At 46.4% G+C, this 20887-nt stretch overlaps 1 protein-coding gene across 1 annotated transcript in view; it reads left to right on the forward strand.

The window, feature by feature from the left end:
* Positions 1-20887, forward strand: part of SPEG (striated muscle enriched protein kinase) — a 519092-nt gene that overhangs the window by 223010 nt on the left and 275195 nt on the right. The window contains exons 4-5 of the mRNA XM_063933852.1: positions 1641-3076; positions 19160-19303. Coding sequence (XP_063789922.1) covers positions 1641-3076; positions 19160-19303 — 1580 coding nt within the window. The remainder of the gene's footprint in view (positions 1-1640; positions 3077-19159; positions 19304-20887) is intronic.

The raw sequence follows: 20887 nt of genomic DNA on the forward strand, positions 1-20887 counted from the left end.
CTTCACTCACGGTAAATGTCACCATAAGTGTTTATTCTAACATATTGACGTTTCGTGGCCAGTGGTCAAGACATGAGAAAGGGGCAACTGGCTCCGAAACATTGATACTGTATGTTAGAATAAACACTTGTGGTGACATTTATCGTAAGTGAAGTCTCTGGAGTGCCGTCTCTCTCCATCTTCTATATATTCACTGTGTATATATATATATATATATATATATATATACACACAGGCTCGGCGGCGCGGCACTCGGCTCTTCTATTTGAATAAATGATGCGGACCACAGTCTGCTGATCATCGTTTCAATATAATTAAATATTTTCGTCAGGACGAAAATATTTAATTATATTGAAACGTTGATCAGCAGACTGTGGTCCGCATCATTTATTCAAATAGAAGAGCCGAGTGCCGTGCCGCCGAGCCTGTATTTACATTGTAAAGCGAAGGCACCGGCACAAGTTACTATCAACTACGGAGTGCCAGACCCCCGAGATGACTATATATATATATATAGGGGCACTCGGAGTAAATAGTACTGTAACACAGGATTCACTACTGTGTAGCATAGCGTGAATAAGGGACACTACTATGTGGTGTAATATGAATCAGGGGCTCTATGTGCAGTGTAATGTGAATAAGATAGTGCTGCTGTGTGGCGTAATTAGAATTGCTATTGTTGTGTGGCCATGCCCCTTCCTTGTGAGACCACACCCCTTCACGGCATATGCTATCCCTTTATTAAATATGGGAGGGAGGGCGCAAATTTATAGTTTGCAGGGGGGCGCCGAACACCCTAGCACCGGCCCTGTGCTTAAGGGAGACTGATTGTAGTAGGGTCATGAGATAACATACTGTAGTCATACCTTGAATAAACAGCAGGTGGACAGATTGTAGCTGCAAGCTCATTACTACTATCAGAGATGATTGCTAATGCCACACCATGTCGGCTGTTATTGTAAACGTGAGGTCTTCTGGTTTCAATCTCTTTGTCAGACGTTGCCAGCACTTCCCAGCACTGCACAACACCAAGCACAACACACATCAGACTTTTAAGGAACTTGTTGCTCTTAAGCTGTCATTGACATCAGCTGTGTATTCTAGTAAATGTAGTTCAAGACACAGGTTCCAGTACTCCTGAAATGAGAGGAGCTTCTGTCCTATAAACATGCTGCACATATAAGGTTTATTTAAAAGGGGATTGTACTGTAACTTCGAGAGAAGTTTAATGAAGTAAGGACTGCTTCTTACAACAACACAAGAGCTCTGATGCTTATTGGTACCACAGTAATCCAATAGATATTCCTAGTGACAGTGAGCATATGACCCTGCTGAGCCAAAGTTGTGGATTCTAGAGCGGAGGCAGACCAGTATTCTTAGCTTTCATAATTCATATCATGTTATAAATAAACTTAGTACAAAGAGATTAACATCATAGGAAGTTATCAAAGGCATGGCTGTTTAATATGTCATATACAACATGTGATTGGAACACTTAGATTAAACAAACAGTACACTTTGCCTAGATAACATAAGGAATGTAACATAAAACTATAGCACAGTAATATCTGAAAAACAAAGAGAACTACAAATTTTCTGTACATTGCAAAAATCATTCTCACCTTTGCTTTCCTTTTCAGCTTTCTACCAGAAGGGGGTTTGCGGAGAGGCAGCATAAACGGTTCCATTCCAGATTCCCCTCGACCACTTCAGAATCCCAGACCAGTTCTACCTCCTCCTTCTCCACGTCCTGGGCAACGTCCAGCTGCCAATCCTATACCTAGTGGCCGTGGCCCATCTACAATACTTACACCCCGAAAGAAAACTCTAATGCCTTCTCAGTATCAAGACACAGTGGCTGAAGAGTTTGAGGAGAAGGTTAAGAGGCCAAAGTCTTCAGCTGGTTCTCAGGTCAGTGGTCAAGACTCACGTCCTGTAACACCAGTAAGCGACACATCAGGACGAGTGTCCATCCTGCGTGCATCTCCAAAGTTGGTCCGCTCAGGCTCCAAGATATTTGATAAACTACGTTGTCTTGAAGAGCGAAGAAAAAGCCTGGATCAAACCGACAGCCCTTTCCCTGTACAGTCCTGGTTACCACTGCGCAAGGCAAGGTCATTTGATCAGCCAGGAGCAGATGGGCTGGCTAGTGGCTTAGAGTCCTCCACTGAGGAGCTAAGGGATGACCTAAGAGATGGTGTGAGATCAGAGATTGGAGGATATACCTTGAGGTGTCCCTCATGGAGATACAAGGCAGGTTCACTGGATGATAGAGGGGCCATCTCTGGGCGTGTCAGTGACATTGAAGCACGTTTTTCCCAAGAGCTTTCTCGCATCAAAAGAACTGTATCCCAGCAACAATTAATCCGTTCATCACAGGACTTATCTTGTAGATCAACATCTCCAAATAGTTCACTAACTAATCAACCTGCTCCATTGGATACTGCTTCAACCCAAGTGCTTACAGACTCTAAGCCACCTGACTTTCAGGAACAAAAGCCAGCAAATGTGGTCACTGCCCGGAAGCCTCTTATTAGGAGCTGCGCCACTGTCAACCAAATATCACAAGATAAGGAACCTCATGGAGTCACAGGACAGATGACACCAATGCAAGAAAAATCAGCAAATGGTTCAGTTGTTCACCATGAAGTAGTTAAGCAATCAGATACACGCCTAACATCACACCCACCTCCAAAAGCAAATATTAATACTCCAAAGTCTATTATCCCCCAAGTACTAACTCCAAAACAGGAGGTCAAAGATTCTCAGCTGAGGAAAGATCCAAATCATGGACGTGAGCCCCCACCAACTAGCACACAAGCCCCACCAGCACTGGAGATAGCACAGCGAGGGATTGGGCGGGAAAAGGGATCTTTGGGCGGAGATATAAAAGGAGAGACACGATATCTCCCGTGGGCTACACCAGCAAAAGCTACCCAGAGAAGTCAAGCTCCACAAGGGAAGGGTGGGGGGCAAAACAAACAGCACAGCGAAACACATACCAGTGGCAAAAGCAACAGAACAACCAAAAGCAAAGGAAAGAGTCGGCGGCACAGAGCCATGTCACCAGAAATAGGTAAGCTCTGATGTGAGTAGACATGGACAATATGAGGTCAAATGTAAGAGAATTGATGGGGAATGATAGGGTTCTAAGACACAGAACTAGCTGAGCATAATGGGAGGTGTACTGTACTTCAGCAACAGCTGCAATCAAAGTGTATAGGATAAGTACATTAAAAAATTGATTTGTGTACAATGAGTTTTTATACCGAGCACTACAATTATTTGAATATCTTATAATACTTAAAATAGGAGTTCTATGCGAAGTTGTGCATTAAAACCTCAGAAATACACTGTTGCTATAATTTAACAGAAAGGAATACCTATAGTTTATTTCAAGGGTTGCAGAAGTTGCTAGCTTATCAGTGAAATTACAGCAATAGTAGATCACATTTTTAGGCAATTTACCCCACAAATTGTAATATCAATGAAAGATAATAATAATAATAAGATTTCTCTATCGTCCTAGTGGATGCTGGGGTTCCTGAAAGGACCATGGGGAATAGCGGCTCCGCAGGAGACAGGGCACAAAAGTAAAGCTTTACGATCAGGTGGTGTGCACTGGCTCCTCCCCCTATGACCCTCCTCCAAGCCTCAGTTAGATTTTTGTGCCCGGCCGAGAAGGGTGCAATCTAGGTGGCTCTCCTAAAGAGCTGCTTAGAAAAGTTTAGCTTAGGTTTTTTATTTTACAGTGAGTCCTGCTGGCAACAGGATCACTGCAACGAGGGACTTAGGGGAGAAGAAGTGAACTCACCTGCGTGCAGGATGGATTGGCTTCTTGGCTACTGGACATTAGCTCCAGAGGGACGATCACAGGTACAGCCTGGATGGTCACCGGAGCCTCGCCGCCGGCCCCCTTGCAGATGCTGAAACGAGAAGAGGTCCAGAATCGGCGGCAGAAGACTCCTCAGTCTTCTAAAGGTAGCGCACAGCACTGCAGCTGTGCGCCATTTTCCTCTCAGCACACTTCACACGGCAGTCACTGAGGGTGCAGGGCGCTGGGAGGGGGGCGCCCTGGGAGGCAAATGAAAACCTAATTTGGCTAAAAATACCTCACATATAGCCTCCGGGGGCTATATGGAGATATTTAACCCCTGCCAGAATCCACTAAAGAGCGGGAGACGAGCCCGCCGAAAAAGGGGCGGGGCCTATCTCCTCAGCACACAGCGCCATTTTCCTTACACAGCTCCGCTGGTCAGGACGGCTCCCAGGCTCTCCCCTGCACTGCACTACAGAAACAGGGTAAAAAAGAGAGGGGGGGGCAAAATTGTGGCAAAAATATATTATTAAAGCAGCTATACAGGGAGCACTTATTATAAGGCTATCCCTGTCATATATAGCGCTTTTGGTGTGTGCTGGCAAACTCTCCCTCTGTCTCCCCAAAGGGCTAGTGGGGTCCTGTCTTCCTTAAGAGCATTCCCTGTGTGTCTGCTGTGTGTCGGTACGTGTGTGTCGACATGTATGAGGACGATATTGGTGTGGAGGCGGAGCAATTGCCAAATATGGGGATGTCACCTCCTAGGGGGTCGACACCAGAATGGATGCCTTTATTTATGGAATTACGGGATAGTGTCAACACGCTAAAGCAGTCGTTTGACGACATGAGACGGCCGGACAATCAATTAGTGCCTGTCCAGGCGCCTCAAACACCGTCAGGGGCTGTAAAACGCCCTTTGCCTCAGTCGGTCGACACAGACCCAGACACAGGCACTGATTCTAGTGGTGACGGTGACGAATCAACCGTATTTTCCAGTAGGGCCACACGTTATATGATTTTGGCAATGAAGGAGGCGTTACATATAGCTGATACTACAGGTACCACTAAACAGGGTATTATGTGGGGTGTGAAAAAACTACCTATAGTTTTTCCTGAATCAGAAGAATTAAATGAGGTGTGTGATGAAGCGTGGGTTGCCCCCGATAAAAAAATGCTAATTTCAAAGAAGTTATTGGCTTTATACCCTTTCCCGCCAGAGGTTAGGGCGCGCTGGGAAACACCTCCTAGGGTGGACAAGGCGCTCACACGCTTATCAAAACAAGTGGCGTTACCCTCTCCTGAGACGGCCGCACTTAAAGATCCAGCAGATAGGAGGATGGAAAATATCCAAAAAAGTATATACACACATACAGGTGTTATACTACGACCAGCTATAGCGACAGCCTGGATGTGCAGTGCTGGGGTAGCTTGGTCAGAGTCCCTGATTGAAAATATTGATACCCTGGATAGGGACAATGTTTTACTGTCTTTAGAGCAAATAAAGGATGCATTTCTTTATATGCGTGATGCACAGAGGGATATCTGCACACTGGCATCACGGGTAAGTGCTATGTCCATTTCGGCCAGAAGAAGTTTATGGACGCGACAGTGGTCAGGCGATGCGGACTCAAAACGGCATATGGAAGTTTTGCCGTATAAAGGGGAGGAGTTATTTGGAGTCGGTCTATCGGATTTGGTGGCCACGGCTACAGCCGGGAAATCCACCTTTTTACCTCAAGTCACTCCCCAACAGAAAAAGACACAGACTTTTCAACCGCAGCCCTTTCGTTCCTTTAAAAACAAGAGAGCAAAGGGATATTCATATCTGCCACGAGGCAGAGGAAGGGGGAAGAGACAGCAACAGGCAGCTCCTTCCCAGGAACAGAAGCCCTCCCCCGCTTCTACAAAAGCCTCAGCATGACGCTGGGGCTTCTCAAGCGGACTCGGGGGCGGTGGGGGGTCGTCTCAAGAATTTCAGCGCGCAGTGGGCTCACTCGCAGGTAGATCCCTGGATCCTACAGATAATGTCTCAGGGGTACAGGTTAGAACTAGAGACGAATCCACCTCGCCGTTTCCTGAAGTCTGCTTTACCAACGTCCCCCTCCGACAGGGTGACGGTCTTGGAAGCCATTCACAAGCTGTACTCTCAGCAGGTGATAGTCAAGGTACCTCTTTTACAACAAGGAAAGGGGTATTATTCCACTCTATTTGTGGTACCGAAGCCGGATGGCTCGGTAAGACCTATTCTAAATCTGAAGTCCTTGAACCTGTACATAAAGAAGTTCAAGTTCAAGATGGAGTCACTCAGAGCAGTGATAGCGAACCTGGAAGAAGGGGACTTTATGGTATCCTTGGACATCAAGGATGCGTATCTCCACGTTCCAATTTACCCCTCACACCAGGGGTACCTCAGGTTCGTCGTACAGAACTGTCACTATCAGTTTCAGACGCTGCCGTTCGGATTGTCCACGGCACCTCGGGTCTTTACCAAGGTAATGGCCGAGATGATGATTCTTCTTCGAAGAAAAGGCGTATTAATTATCCCATACTTGGACGATCTCCTAATAAGGGCAAGGTCCAGAGAACAGCTAGAGATGGGATTAGCACTGTCTCAAGAAGTGCTAAAACAGCACGGGTGGATTCTGAATATTCCAAAATCCCAGTTAATTCCGACAACACGTCTGTTGTTCCTAGGGATGATTCTGGACACGGTTCAGAAAAAGGTTTTTCTCCCGGAGGAAAAAGCCAAGGAGTTATCCGAGCTTGTCAGGAACCTCCTAAAACCAGGAAAGGTGTCTGTACATCAATGCACAAGAGTCCTGGGAAAAATGGTGGCTTCTTACGAAGCAATTCCATTCGGCAGATTCCACGCAAGAATTTTCCAGAGGGATCTGTTGGACAAATGGTCAGGGTCGCATCTTCAGATGCACCAGCGGATAACCCTGTCTCCAAGGACAAGGGTATCTCTTCTGTGGTGGTTACAGAGTGCTCATCTATTGGAGGGCCGCAGATCCGGCATACAGGATTGGATCCTGGTGACCACGGACGCCAGCCTGAGAGGCTGGGGAGCAGTCACACAAGGAAGAAACTTCCAGGGAGTGTGGACGAGCCTGGAAACGTCTCTTCACATAAACATTCTGGAACTAAGAGCAATCTACAATGCTCTAAGCCAGGCAGAACCTCTGCTTCAGGGAAAGCCGGTGTTGATCCAGTCGGACAACATCACGGCAGTCGCCCATGTGAACAGACAGGGCGGCACAAGAAGCAGGAGTGCAATGGCAGAAGCTGCAAGGATTCTTCGCTGGGCGGAAAATCATGTGATAGCACTGTCAGCAGTGTTCATCCCGGGAGTGGACAACTGGGAAACAGACTTCCTCAACAGACACGACCTTCACCCGGGAGAGTGGGGACTTCATCCAGAAGTTTTCCACATGCTGGTAACCCGTTGGGAAAGACCAATGGTGGACATGATGGCGTCTCGCCTCAACAAAAAACTGGACAGGTATTGCGCCAGGTCAAGAGATCCGCAGGCAATAGCTGTGGACGCGCTGGTAACGCCTTGGGTGTACCAGTCGGTATATGTGTTTCCTCCTCTGCCTCTCATACCAAAAGTATTGAGAATTATACGGCAAAGAGGCGTAAGAACGATACTAGTGGTTCCGGATTGGCCAAGAAGAACTTGGTACCCGGAACTTCAAGAGATGATCACGGAAGATCCGTGGCCTCTACCTCTGAGAAGGGACTTGCTTCAGCAGGGTCCCTGTCTGTTTCAAGACTTACCGCGGCTGCGTTTGACGGCATGGCGGTTGAACGCCGGATCCTAAAGGAAAAAGGCATGCCGGAAGAAGTCATTCCTACTTTGATTAAAGCACGGAAGGAAGTAACCGCGCAACATTATCACCGCATTTGGCGAAAATATGTTGCGTGGTGCGAGGATCGGAGTGCTCCGACGGAGGAATTTCAACTGGGTCGATTCCTACATTTCCTGCAATCAGGATTGTCTATGGGTCTCAAATTGGGATCTATTAAGGTTCAAATTTCGGCCCTGTCGATTTTCTTCCAGAAAGAATTGGCTTCAGTTCCTGAAGTCCAGACTTTTGTTAAGGGAGTGCTGCATATACAGCCTCCTGTGGTGCCCCCAGTGGCACCGTGGGATCTCAATGTTGTTTTGGACTTTCTCAAATCTCATTGGTTTGAACCACTAAATAATGTGGATTTGAAATATCTCACATGGAAAGTGACCATGCTACTAGCCCTGGCTTCGGCCAGGAGAGTGTCAGAACTGGCAGCTTTATCTTACAAAAGCCCATATCTGATTTTCCATTCGGACAGGGCAGAACTGCGGACTCGTCCGCATTTTCTCCCTAAGGTGGTGTCAGCATTTCATCTGAACCAGCCTATTGTAGTGCCTGCGGCTACAAGTGACTTGGAGGACTCCAAGTTACTGGATGTTGTCAGAGCATTGAAAATATATATTGCAAGGACAGCTGGAGTCAGAAAATCTGACTCGTTGTTTATATTGTATGCACCCAACAAGATGGGTGCTCCTGCGTCTAAGCAGACGATTGCTCGTTGGATCTGTAGCACAATCCAACTTGCACATTCTGTGGCAGGCTTGCCACAGCCTAAATCTGTAAAGGCCCACTCCACAAGGAAGGTGGGCTCATCTTGGGCGGCTGCCCGAGGGGTCTCGGCATTACAACTTTGCCGAGCAGCTACGTGGTCAGGGGAGAACACGTTTGTAAAATTTTACAAATTTGATACTCTGGCTAAGGAGGACCTGGAGTTCTCTCATTCGGTGCTGCAGAGTCATCCGCACTCTCCCGCCCGTTTGGGAGCTTTGGTATAATCCCCATGGTCCTTTCAGGAACCCCAGCATCCACTAGGACGATAGAGAAAATAAGAATTTACTTACCGATAATTCTATTTCTCGGAGTCCGTAGTGGATGCTGGGCGCCCATCCCAAGTGCGGATTATCTGCAATAATTGTACATAGTTATTGTTAACTAATTCGGGTTATTGTTGTAGGGAGCCATCTTTTAGAGGCTCTTCTGTTATCATACTGTTAACTGGGTTTATATCACAGGTTGTACGGTGTGATTGGTGTGGCTGGTATGAGTCTTACCCGGGATTCATAAATCCTTCCTTATTGTGTACGCTCGTCCGGGCACAGTACCTAACTGAGGCTTGGAGGAGGGTCATAGGGGGAGGAGCCAGTGCACACCACCTGATCGTAAAGCTTTACTTTTGTGCCCTGTCTCCTGCGGAGCCGCTATTCCCCATGGTCCTTTCAGGAACCCCAGCATCCACTACGGACTCCGAGAAATAGAATTATCGGTAAGTAAATTCTTATTTTTACTCACCGGTAAATCTATTTCTCGTAGTCCGTAGTGGATGCTGGGAACTCCGAAAGGACCATGGGGAATAGCGGCTCCGCAGGAGACTGGGCACAACTAAAAGAAAGCTTTTAGACTACCTGGTGTGCACTGGCTCCTCCCACTATGACCCTCCTCCAAGCCTCAGTTAGGATACTGTGCCCGGAAAAGCTGACACAATAAGGAAGGATTTTGAATCCCGGGTAAGACTCATACCAGCCACACCAATCACACCGTATAACTCGTGATACCATATCCAGTTAACAGTATGAAACATAACTGAGCCTCTCAACAGATGGCTCATAACAATAACCCTTTAGTTAACAATAACTATATACAAGTATTGCAGACAATCCGCACTTGGGATGGGCGCCCAGCATCCACTACGGACTACGAGAAATAGATTTACCGGTGAGTAAAATCTTATTTTCTCTAACGTCCTAGTGGATGCTGGGAACTCCGAAAGGACCATGGGGATTATACCAAAGCTCCCAAACGGGCGGGAGAGTGCGGATGACTCTGCAGCACCGAATGAGAGAACTCAAGGTCCTCCTCAGCCAGGGTATCAAATTTGTAGAATTTAGCAAACGTGTTTGCCCCTGACCAAGTTGCAGCTCGGCAAAGTTGTAAAGCCGAGACCCCTCGGGCAGCCGCCCAAGGTGAGCCCACTTTCCTCGTGGAATGGGCTTTTACTGATTTAGGATGCGGCAATCCAGCCGCAGAATGCTCCAGCTGAATTGTGCTACAAATTCAGCGAGCAATAGTCTGCTTAGAAGCAGGAGCACCTATTTTGTTGGGTGCCTACAGGATAAAAAGCGAGTCAGTTTTCCTGACTCCAGCCGTCCTGGAAATATAATTTTTTAAGGCCCTGACTACGTCCAGTAACTTGGAATCTTCCAAGTCCCTAGTAGCCGCAGGCACTACAATAGGTTGGTTTAAGTGAAAAGCTGATACCACCTTAGGGAGAAACTGGGGACGAGTCCTCAATTCTGCCCTATCCATATGGAAAATCAGATAAGGGCTTTTACCTGACAAGGCCGCCCATTCTGACACACGCCTGGCCGAAGCCAAGGCCAATAACATGACCACTTTCCACGTGAGATATTTCAAATCCACAGTTTTAAGTGGCTCAAACCAATGTGATTTTAGGAAACTCAACACCACGTTGAGATCCCAAGGTGCCACAGGAGGCACAAAAGGGGGCTGAATATGTAGCACTCCCTTTACAAATGTCTGAACTCCAGGCAGTGAAGCCAGTTCTTTCTGGAAGAAAATCGACAGAGCCGAAATCTGGACCTTAATGGAACCCAAGTTTAGGCCCATAGTCACTCCTGACTGTAGGAAGTGCAGAAAACGACCCAGCTGAAATTCCTCTGTTGGGGCCTTCCTGGCCTCATACCACGCAACATATTTTCGCCAAATACGGTGATAATGGTTTGCGGTTACTCTTTCCTGGCTTTTATCAGCGTAGGAATGACTTCCTCCGGAATGCCCTTTTCCTTTAGGATACGGAATTCAACCACCATGCCGTCAAACGCAGCCGCGGTAAGTCTTGGAACAGACAGGGCCCCTGCTGTAGCAGATCCTGTCTGAGCGGTAGAGGCCATGGGTCCTCTGATATAATTTCTTGAAGTTCAGGGTACCAAGCTCTTCTTGGTCCATCCGGAACCACGAGTATCGTTCTTACTCCTCGTTTTCTTATTATTCTCAGTACCTTTGGTATGAGAGGCAGAGGAGAGAATACATAAACCGACTGGTACACCCACGGTGTCACTAGAGTGTCCACAGCTATTGCCTGAGGGTCCCTTGACCTGGCGCAATATCTAGTTTTTTGTTTAGGCGGGACGCCATCATGTCCACCTGTGGCCTTTCCCAACGGTTTACCAACAGTTGGCAGACTTCTGGATGAAGTCCCCACTCTCCCGGGTGTAGGTCGTGTCCGCTGAGGAAGTCTGCTTCCCAGTTGTCCACTCCCGGAATGAACACTGCTGACAGTGCTAAGCCGTGATTTTCCGCCCATCGGAGAATCCTTGTGGCTTCTGCCATCGCCATCCTGCTTCTTGTGCCGCCCTGTCGGTTTACATGGGCGACTGCCGTGATGTTGTCTGATTGGATCAGTACCGGCTGGTGTTGAAGCAGAGGCCTTGCCAAACTTAGGGCATTGTAAATGGCCCACAGTTCCAGAATATTTATGTGTAGGGACGACTCCTGACTTGACCAAAGTCCTTGGAAATTTCTTCCCTGTGTGACTGCCCCCCAGCCTCGAAGGCTGGCATCCGTGGTTACCAGGACCCAGTCCTGTATGCCGAATCTGCGGCCCTCTTGAAGATGAGCACTCTGCAGCCACCACAGTAGAGATACCCTCGTCCTTGGAGACAGGGTTATCAGCCGATGCATCTGAAGATGCGATCCCGACCACTTGTCCAAGAGGTCCCACTGAAAGGTTCTTGCATGGAACCTGCCGAATGGAATTTTGCTTCGTAAGAAGCTACCATTTTTCCCAGGACTCGTGTGCAGTGATGCACCGATACCTGTTTTGGTTTCAGGAGGTCTCTGACTAGAGATGACAGCTCCTTGGCTTTCTCCTGCGGGAGAAAACTTTTTTCTGTTCTGTGTCCAGAACCATCCCCAGGAACAGTAGGCGTGTGGTAGGAACCAGCTGTGACTTTGGAATGTATAGAATCCATCCGTGCTGTTGTAGCACTTCCCGAGATAGTGCTACTCCGACCAACAACTGCTCCTTGGACCTCGCCTTTATAAGGAGATCGTCCAAGTACGGGATAATTAAAACTCCCTTTTTTCGAAGGAGTATCATCATTTCTGCCATTACCTTGGTAAAGACCCTCGGTGCCGTGGACAGTCCAAACGGCAGTGTTTGGAATTGGTAATGGCAATCCTGTACCACAAATCTGAGGTACTCCTGGTGAGGATGGTAAATGGGGACATGTAGGTAAGCATCCTTGATGTCCAGGGATACCATGTAATCCCCCTCCTCCAGGCTTGCAATAACCGCCCTGAGCGATTCCATCTTGAACTTGAATTTTTTTATGTATGTGTTCAAGGATTTCAAATTTAAAATGGGTCTCACCGAACCGTCCGGTTTCGGTACCACAAACAGTGTGGAATAGTAACCCCGTCCTTGTTGAAGTAGGGGCACCTTGACTATCACCTGCTGGGAATACAGCTTGTGAATTGCCTCTAGCACAGCCTCCCTGCCTGAGGGAGTTGTCGGCAAGGCAGATTTGAGGAAACGGCGGGGGGGAGACGCCTCGAATTCCAGCTTGCACCCCTGAGATACTACTTGAAGGATCCAGGGATCCACCTGTGAGCGAGCCCACTGATCGCTGAAATTTTTGAGGCGGCCCCCCACCGTACCTGGCTACGCCTGTGGAGCCCCCGCGTCATGCGGTGGACTCAGAGGAAGCGGGGGAAGAATTTTGATTTTGGGAACTGGCCGACTGGTGCAGCTTTTTCCCTCTTCCCTTGTCTCTGTGCAGAAAGGAAGCGCCTTTTACCCGCTTGCTTTTCTGAAGCCGAAAGGACTGTACCTGATAATACAGTGCTTTCTTAGGCTGTGAGGAAATCTGAGGTAAAAAAAATTTCTTCCCAGCTGTTGCTGTGGATACGAGGTCCCAGAGACCATCCCCAAACAATTCCTCACCCTTATAAGGCTCTATGTGCCTTTTACAGTCAGCATCACCTGTGCAGTGTCGGGTCTCTAATACCCTCCTGACAGAATGGACATTGCATTAATTCTGGATGCCAGCCGGCAAAATATCCCTCTGTGCATCCCTCATATATAAGACGTCTTATGTTCGCAAAATAGTATCCCTGTTTGACAGGGTTACAGACCACGCTGCAGCAGCAATATCTGCAGGTCTCAGTCTAGTACCTGAGTGTGTAAATACAGACTTCAGGATAGCCTCCTGCTTTTTATCAGCAGGTACCTTCAAAGTGGCCGTATCCTAAGACGGCAGTGCCACCTTTTTTGACAAACGTGTGAGCGCCTTATCCACCCTAGGGGATATCTCCCAGCGTAACTTATCCTCTGGCGGGAAAGGGTACGCCATCAGTAACTTTTTAGAAATTACCAGTTTCTTATCGGGGGAACCCACGCTTTTTCACACTTCATTTACTCATTTGATGGGGGAACAAAACACTGCCTGCTTTTTCTCCCCAAACATAAAACCCTTTTTTAGTGGTACTTGGGTTAATGTCAGAAATGTGTAACACATTTTTTATTGCCGGGATCATGTAACGGATGTTCCTAGTGGATTGTGTATATGTCTCAACCTCGTCAACACTGGAGTCAGACTCCGTGTCGACATCTGTGTCTGCCATCTGAGGGAGCGGGCGTTTTTGAGCCCCTGATGGCCTTTGAGACGCCTGGGCAGGCGCGGGCTGAGAAGCCGGCTGTCCCATAGCTGTTACGTCATCCAGCCTTTTATGTAAGGAGTTGACACTGTCGGTTTATACCTTCCACCTATCCATCCACTCTGGTGTCGGCCCCACAGGGGGCGACATCACATTTATCGGCATCTGCTCTGCCATTATATAAGCTTCCTCATCAAACGTGTTGACACAGCCGTACCGACACACCGCACACACACAGGGAATGCTCTGACTGAGGACAGAACCCCACACAGCCCTTTGGGGAGACAGAGAGAGAGTATGCCAGCACACACCAGAGCGCTATATAATTTAGGGATTAACACTATATTGAGTGAATTTTTCCCAATAGCTGCTTGTATATACAATATTGCGCCTAAATTTAGTGCCCCCCCTCTCTTTTTAACCCTTTGAGCCTGCAAACTACAGGGGAGAGCCTGGGGAGCTGTCTTCCAGCTGCACTGTGAAGAGAAAATGGCGCCAGTGTGCTGAGGGAGATAGCTCCGCCCCTTTTTCGCGGACTTTTCTCCCGCTTTTTTATGGATTCTGGCAGGGGTATTTATCACATATATAGCCTCTGGGGCTATATATTGTGATATATTTGCCAGCCAAGGTGTTTTTATTGCTGCTCAGGGCGCCCCCCCCCCCCCCCCAGCGCCCTGCACCCTCAGTGACCGGAGTGTGAAGTGTGCATGAGGAGCAATGGCGCACAGCTGCAGTGCTGTGCGCTACCTTGGTGAAGACTGATGTCTTCTGCCGCCGATTTTCCGGACCTCTTCTTGCTTCTGGCTCTGTAAGGGGGACGGCGGCGCGGCTCCGGGAACGAACACCAAGGCCAGTTCCATGCGGTCGATCCCTCTGGAGCTAATGGTGTCCAGTAGCCTAAGAAGCCCAAGCTAGCTGCAAGCAGGTAGGTTCGCTTCTTCTCCCCTTAGTCCCTCGATGCAGTGAGCCTGTTGCCAGCAGGTCTCACTGTAAAATAAAAAACCTAAAATAAACTTTCTTTCTAGGAGCTCAGGAGAGCCCCTAGTGTGCATCCAGTTCGGCCTGGCACAGAAATCTAACTGAGGCTTGGGGGAGGGTCATAGTGGGAGGAGCCAGTGCACACCAGGTAGTCTAAAAGCTTTCTTTTAGTTGTGCCCAGTCTCCTACGGAGCCGCTATTCCCCATGGTCCTTTCGGAGTTCCCAGCATCCACTAGGACGTTAGAGAAAATAATAATAATAATAGTTAACAGGACGTTTTATAGGGAACACCAAGCCCTCAGGAAGAGTTTGGCCTCATAACCAGGAGGCTACCATTCCTTAGCTGTAGGGGCTGTGATGATTGGGCAACCAACCTTTCTATACCAGTGGTCTCAGGATAGAAAAATATATCTGCCCACTACAACAGCAAAAAATATATATTCACAATATTATTTTAATAAATATAAAATTAGATCTTTTTTTGTCTTACTTTAATCATACCTCCCAACTTTCTAAACATTCAAACAGGGACACACGCGCGGCGAAGCCACGCGCGTCCCCAAAAAGGGGGCGTGGCTTCGCGGGAGAGACCGCGATAGTGTGCCACTCCCCCGTTTTCGTCACTGAGGGGGCATGCCCAACGCTCTGTAAGCTGCTGGCATGCCTCCTCTCCTCCTGTCTCCAGTGAATAGACGCTGTGCGCACGCGCACAGCGTCTATTCACCGCTGCTCTGCTGAGCAGGGCAGCGTTGACAGTAGCCTCCCAACTCCCCCCCCCCCCCCCACCGCGGGACACTGTGGCCCATGGGTGGGACAGTCCCAAAAAAACGGGACTGTCCCGCGAAAATCGGGACAGTTGGGAGGTATGCTTTAATAGTAGTCCAGTTGCAACTTTCTTACTCTTCCCAATTCTTCCCCTTCCTATGATTTTTTTTCTTCTGATAGCCTATGTCACATGCTCCTCTGATTTTCCTAGACTGTACTCTACTGTACTATTTTGATTAGTTTTGTGCCATCTTGTGCCCATTTTTACTACACATACAGAAACATTTCTTCTACTTTTTACTCTAGACTTCTACAATTTCTCTTTTCTTACAATATAATGCATCTCCTGGCTTTATGGCCTTGCCATATAATCATCCCTGTCTTGGAACCCAAAACAACAGACATGAACAAAAGAGCACACTAGTTGGTGCAGTAAACCTGTGTATTACAAAATTTGTGTGTTGCTTTGTGTAATATCAGCAGAAGCTACTTCCTTGTTTTGGTGGGGATTTTTTGTTGTTATTTACTTCATTTGTGTCTGAGAAAAAAATAGAAAGTGGAAAACAAACAAAAATAAATAATAATGAAAGTTATAATGCGAATGCCCTTAAGCCCCGTCTCTCTCTTGGTTTCATACTGCTCTCCGGCTTTTTCCATTTTCTCAGGCTCTATACCCAGTGGTATTAAGTCCAGACCTGCATCTGTGAAATGCATTTGTGGTTAACAGACATTTCTTTCATCAATAATTTTTATTGGAAATTTGTTTACATAAATGGTGAGAAATGGTACAGAAAAAAAAATATGTGAGGGGTATTGGAAGTTACACATGGGGAGATAGAAAGATCATTAAATACATGAATCCTATTACATACTGTATCAAGACCAGTATCACATTAAAGAAAACTTCATTTCTTATCAAGTATGGAAAAATGAAGAATTGTTCAGGGGTTGAGTATTAGAACAAGGAGTATGTGTAGCAGTAGTAGAGCCCTTTCCTTCAGTGACATACTCATGCCACAAAGACCATTCAGGTAGTAGACTAAGGTATGCCCATTCTCTCTATGTCGAAATGGGACTGTGTCTTAGAGATAATTTTAGTGAAAGGGGGCCAGGCTGGGTCCTTCTAGCATTAAGAGAGGCAAGCGTTAAGGAGCCTATTTTTCAAAGTACATTTGCGGCTATAGCCCCAAAAACAGCCACAAATATAAGATATCTCCTGAATGTATGTAGGAGGGACGCAGCAGGTATCGGAGATTGCCGCTGGCATCCGCATCCCTCATTAGTTTCTATGGGGGACGAGATGCTGACAAATTTACCAATATCCAGAATGCAAAGCATTCCCGATATTGGTCCTCGGGGATACCGCCACCTGAAGATGGTGGTAGCCCATTGTAGCCTATGGCCTACTCACCGCACTTGTGGCCAGGCAGAGGGGTCCCCCGGAAGTGGCCTCTGTGCAGCGCAGTCACATGTGACTGCACATGCGCAGACCCCCCAGTAGCTGTCTGAGCACATCGCAGGGACGGGCTCCTTTTGGAGTGCCTGTCCAGACGAAGATATCGCATATTGCAATGCGATCATGGGCGGTAAAATGCCGCCCAGATCACATTCAATATGTGATCAATGATAAATGGGCCCCCACTAGTTTTTACTTCAGAGAAGTCAGATGAGATTAAACACATGAAAGGAGCAATAAGCGTTTGGAAAATTGCAATGCTAACTTCAGAGAAAAGAAAAGATACAATCTCCCTTGCGCTCCAAAAGTTCCAATGTTATAAAGCACATAAACGTTTCTTTGGACTTCTACTAGGTTTCTTCTGGATATTAGTGCAAATTAATATTGTTCATTCCCCGTGGCTATATAGCCAGAAAAAGACCGGATTAGTATCCAAAATGTTTAATGTAAAATGTATATACTGTATAAATAACATAGGCAAAAACAGCCATACCATATAGATGTAACATAGAATCCACTGAAGATGTAATCCGGGTATCAATATGCAGTGGACTCAAAGAAACCTTTTTGTGCTTCATAACCATTTGTTTCAAGTAAGCACACATGTATGAATCTATGCAGCCCTCATCTATCATCACTCTGACTGGTGTTGAATAAAGGAATAGGGGAATCTGAATCTGCAAATGGGACTAGTATCCGCACATTCTTTTCCACTTTCGATTACCAGTTGGTGAAAATGAGGGCATATAAACAGTATTACACTATTATATGCTTCATTCTTTTTATGTGACCGCAATTGGACACCATCAATGGAACCGAATGGACTTTGTGATAGCATTGCACTAAGGACCATCATAATATTGAAACTTTTCGAGCGCAAACGAGATTGTATCTTTTCTTTTCTCTGTATTTACAATAAATTGGTGACAATTTTTTTCTTTCTCATGCTGGTCCATAGTGCAGTGCCATAGGAGGAATTATCTTGTTTATTGCAATGCTAACTTAACGTACTTAAACCAAATTAAAAACACAATTGGGCTGATTTTGGAAACAGTGAGCGCCATTATCAGATCTCATTACAGCCATCATTTTGGGTTTAAAACCAGGCCTGTGGTGTCTGCCCACCCAGCCTTCAACTCTAACTTCAGGTAAAGGATATTAAATAGTAACATTTTATGGAGAGATGTATCAAACCATCTAAATGGTGGACAAGTGTAGAAGTTGCCCATGGCAAACAATTAGTTCTACCTTCTATCTACTTATTGTAGGATGTACTTGATCTATGCTACATTGAAACCTATTGGTTACTATGGGAAACTTCTCACTTGTCCACTCTAAAGGCACCTTGACACAGTACATCTCACCTACTGTATATATATATATATATATATATATATATATATATATATATATAAAATGTAAAATGGTGGAATTTAATGTACAGTATATACATTTGTAATAACAAATGTAGTAAAAAATAAAAATATAAATAAAATCAGCAAACTATATATTGTGTAAGGTCATTCCAGTCTCCAAAATGTGCGCGCAGGAGGTGCCAGTATGGGGGCAGGGCAGGAAGAAATGGGATGGAGTTAAGGTGACAAAGCGGGGTGTGGGAAGAGACAGAGCAGCAGAGGGGGAAGATGGCACAGAGGGGGGGTCAGGGAAGCAAATAGGTGGCAGCCCTGAGTGGTTCGGGGAGGGGGCAGACTGAGGTGACCCAGGTCCCTTTACTCGTTGTTTCATTTTATTATGTGTTACTTAGGTGCACACTAGACAATATGTCATCCAATCCAGCAGATCAGACCGACATATTGGGCACATCATCTAGTGTGTACCCACTATGTCGCTGACAATGTGCGCTTCCGCAGGTTGTCAGCGACAGCCTCCGTTGACCCTACATGCAGGACCAACGAGGTATGTCGAGGGCCATGCTCCATTGGCATGTCTGTGTGCACTTGCGATACCGGCTCCCATTGCTGCTGATGTCAGGCTGGGTACACATCGTGTAGTGTGTACCCAGCTTTACACTCATCAATCACCCTCTGAACAATGGACACATTTTTAATCTTACCATGAAGCTACATTTTTTTCTCTTGTTGTTTTCAACATAACTTTATTGTTCTCAAACTGAGAACAACCCAGCCTTGCTGACCAGTGAGCTGATAGCCCTGGCAGTATCTACTCCTACTGTGTGAAGCTGGAGTCGGAGTCTACACATTTCTACCAACTCCGACTCTCCACCCAAATTTTTCTCCAACTCCATGACTCCACAGTACTGGAATGAAACACTAATAAACACATGTAATTTAATGCAATTTTATAGCCCTCTGCTATAATTATTATTATTTTTTCTTCACTAATACAAATATTTACTTTATGTGACTGTTTAGAATCATCAGATGATTCCTATGTATCAGCGGAGGAGGATCCTCGAGAAGCCCCTGTGTTTGAAATCCCCCTACAGAGTGCTCTGGTGAATGCAGGCTCTGAAGTTCTGCTAAAATGCATTATATCTGCAAATCCGAGCCCAGAAGGTGAGAACATATCAAACTGTATAGCTCATGTTATAGGCACTGTATATTTGCATCAATGCACACTTTTACATTTACTATGCATATGACTAAATATCACTGTGACATTTATCCAGCCCTTGAAATAAACCAGTGGAGAAATTACCATCGTAGCAACCACTGTGACTGTTATAGGATTTGGAAGTGAGATGATCCCAGCTATAATGGTTTATCTGCTGGTACATCATCTGTGGAGGATCCCATCCTGCGTATAAGCATGGGCCCATTACTTGTTACACTCCTGAATGCAACTACTAAGCTGGCCTTACACTATCCAGCCTTTCATACAACTAACCAACTGAACAGTTATCTTACCAACTGAACATTCTTAAACTTTTTCATCAGACCAGCCAACTACCAACTTTTCTCTCTTCAGCAAACATTTTTGCATGCCCAAACTCCCTTGGAAAACCAGCCATTCTGCCAGCTGGCCTACGGCTGGTTGGAACTATGGTGGGTGACCCCCAGTAATCCTCTATGGTTTTACCAGCCCAGGCTGGCAAACCCCAGTGTAACTATCAATGGTTTTACTGTGTGAATGCCCAGAAGCAGTCAGACCTTTGCACACGAGCTGTGCTGTGGACACCACTTCAGATGAGCATCAGAAAACAGCATTTGTTGGCTGGCACCCATTGCAGACTCTCTATTTCATAGAAAAAGTATTTCCATCAGATCGGGAACATCAATGGTCGCTAACCATCAGTTTCCAATGTCCATTTATTTGACAGGCCCCAGCTGGCCCTGGTGTTCTTCACTGGCATGTTTGGCAACCGAACCATGCTGGGACTTGTAGTTCACCAAATACAAAATGGTCAAACTCTTTTCTTTATTTTTTTTACTATTAACTCTTACCCTTCTGGTTTTGGGTGCTGATTATACCCAGAAGAGAAACTTGCGTGCATTTTTGCAGGCCAACCCCCATGGAGATACCAGTAATGATGTCAACTGGCCTGGAGCTAGCTGTAATCATGGTGGGGTAACTCTTCTCAGCCTAGGCTGGCAAAGCCCAGTGTTGGTTACCCTGGAAACAAAAAGGACTCCATACTTCTTTATTTCTTTATTAATATATTTTTTATATACAGAAGTAGATGGACATTGGGCCTAATTCAGAGATGAATGCAGTTACCACATCTTTGAATGCAGTTGCGTGTGAAAATATGCTAATGCTGCAGTGTCTTGTGTAAATATATGCCTCCTGCTGGTTTCTTTGTTCCACTGCTGTGTCCGAAGACGTGTGCATGTGTTACAACTGAAGAATCTTCTTTCCGAAAGGGTCTGTGGTCTCTGAATGTCTTCTGGGCAGTGACCCTTGTACACCTTGGGTTAAGAACTCATCAGCAGGTCTTCTTGCCTATAATAGTCGCTTTTACCACAAGGCGTGATATGCCTACCAGTACTGGGATGCCACCAGGATTTACACCACTGATAGTAGTATGAGCTTAACCTCGGAGTGACCTGAGTCAATGCCAATAGAATGAAAGACCCGAAGAACAGAGGAGCTGCTCAAAGACAAAAGATAAGAGAAAGAGAGCGGTGCTATAGTGCCAG

This window comes from Pseudophryne corroboree, chromosome 7 (genome assembly GCF_028390025.1).
Source record: "Pseudophryne corroboree isolate aPseCor3 chromosome 7, aPseCor3.hap2, whole genome shotgun sequence".
Lineage (NCBI taxonomy): Eukaryota > Metazoa > Chordata > Amphibia > Anura > Myobatrachidae > Pseudophryne > Pseudophryne corroboree.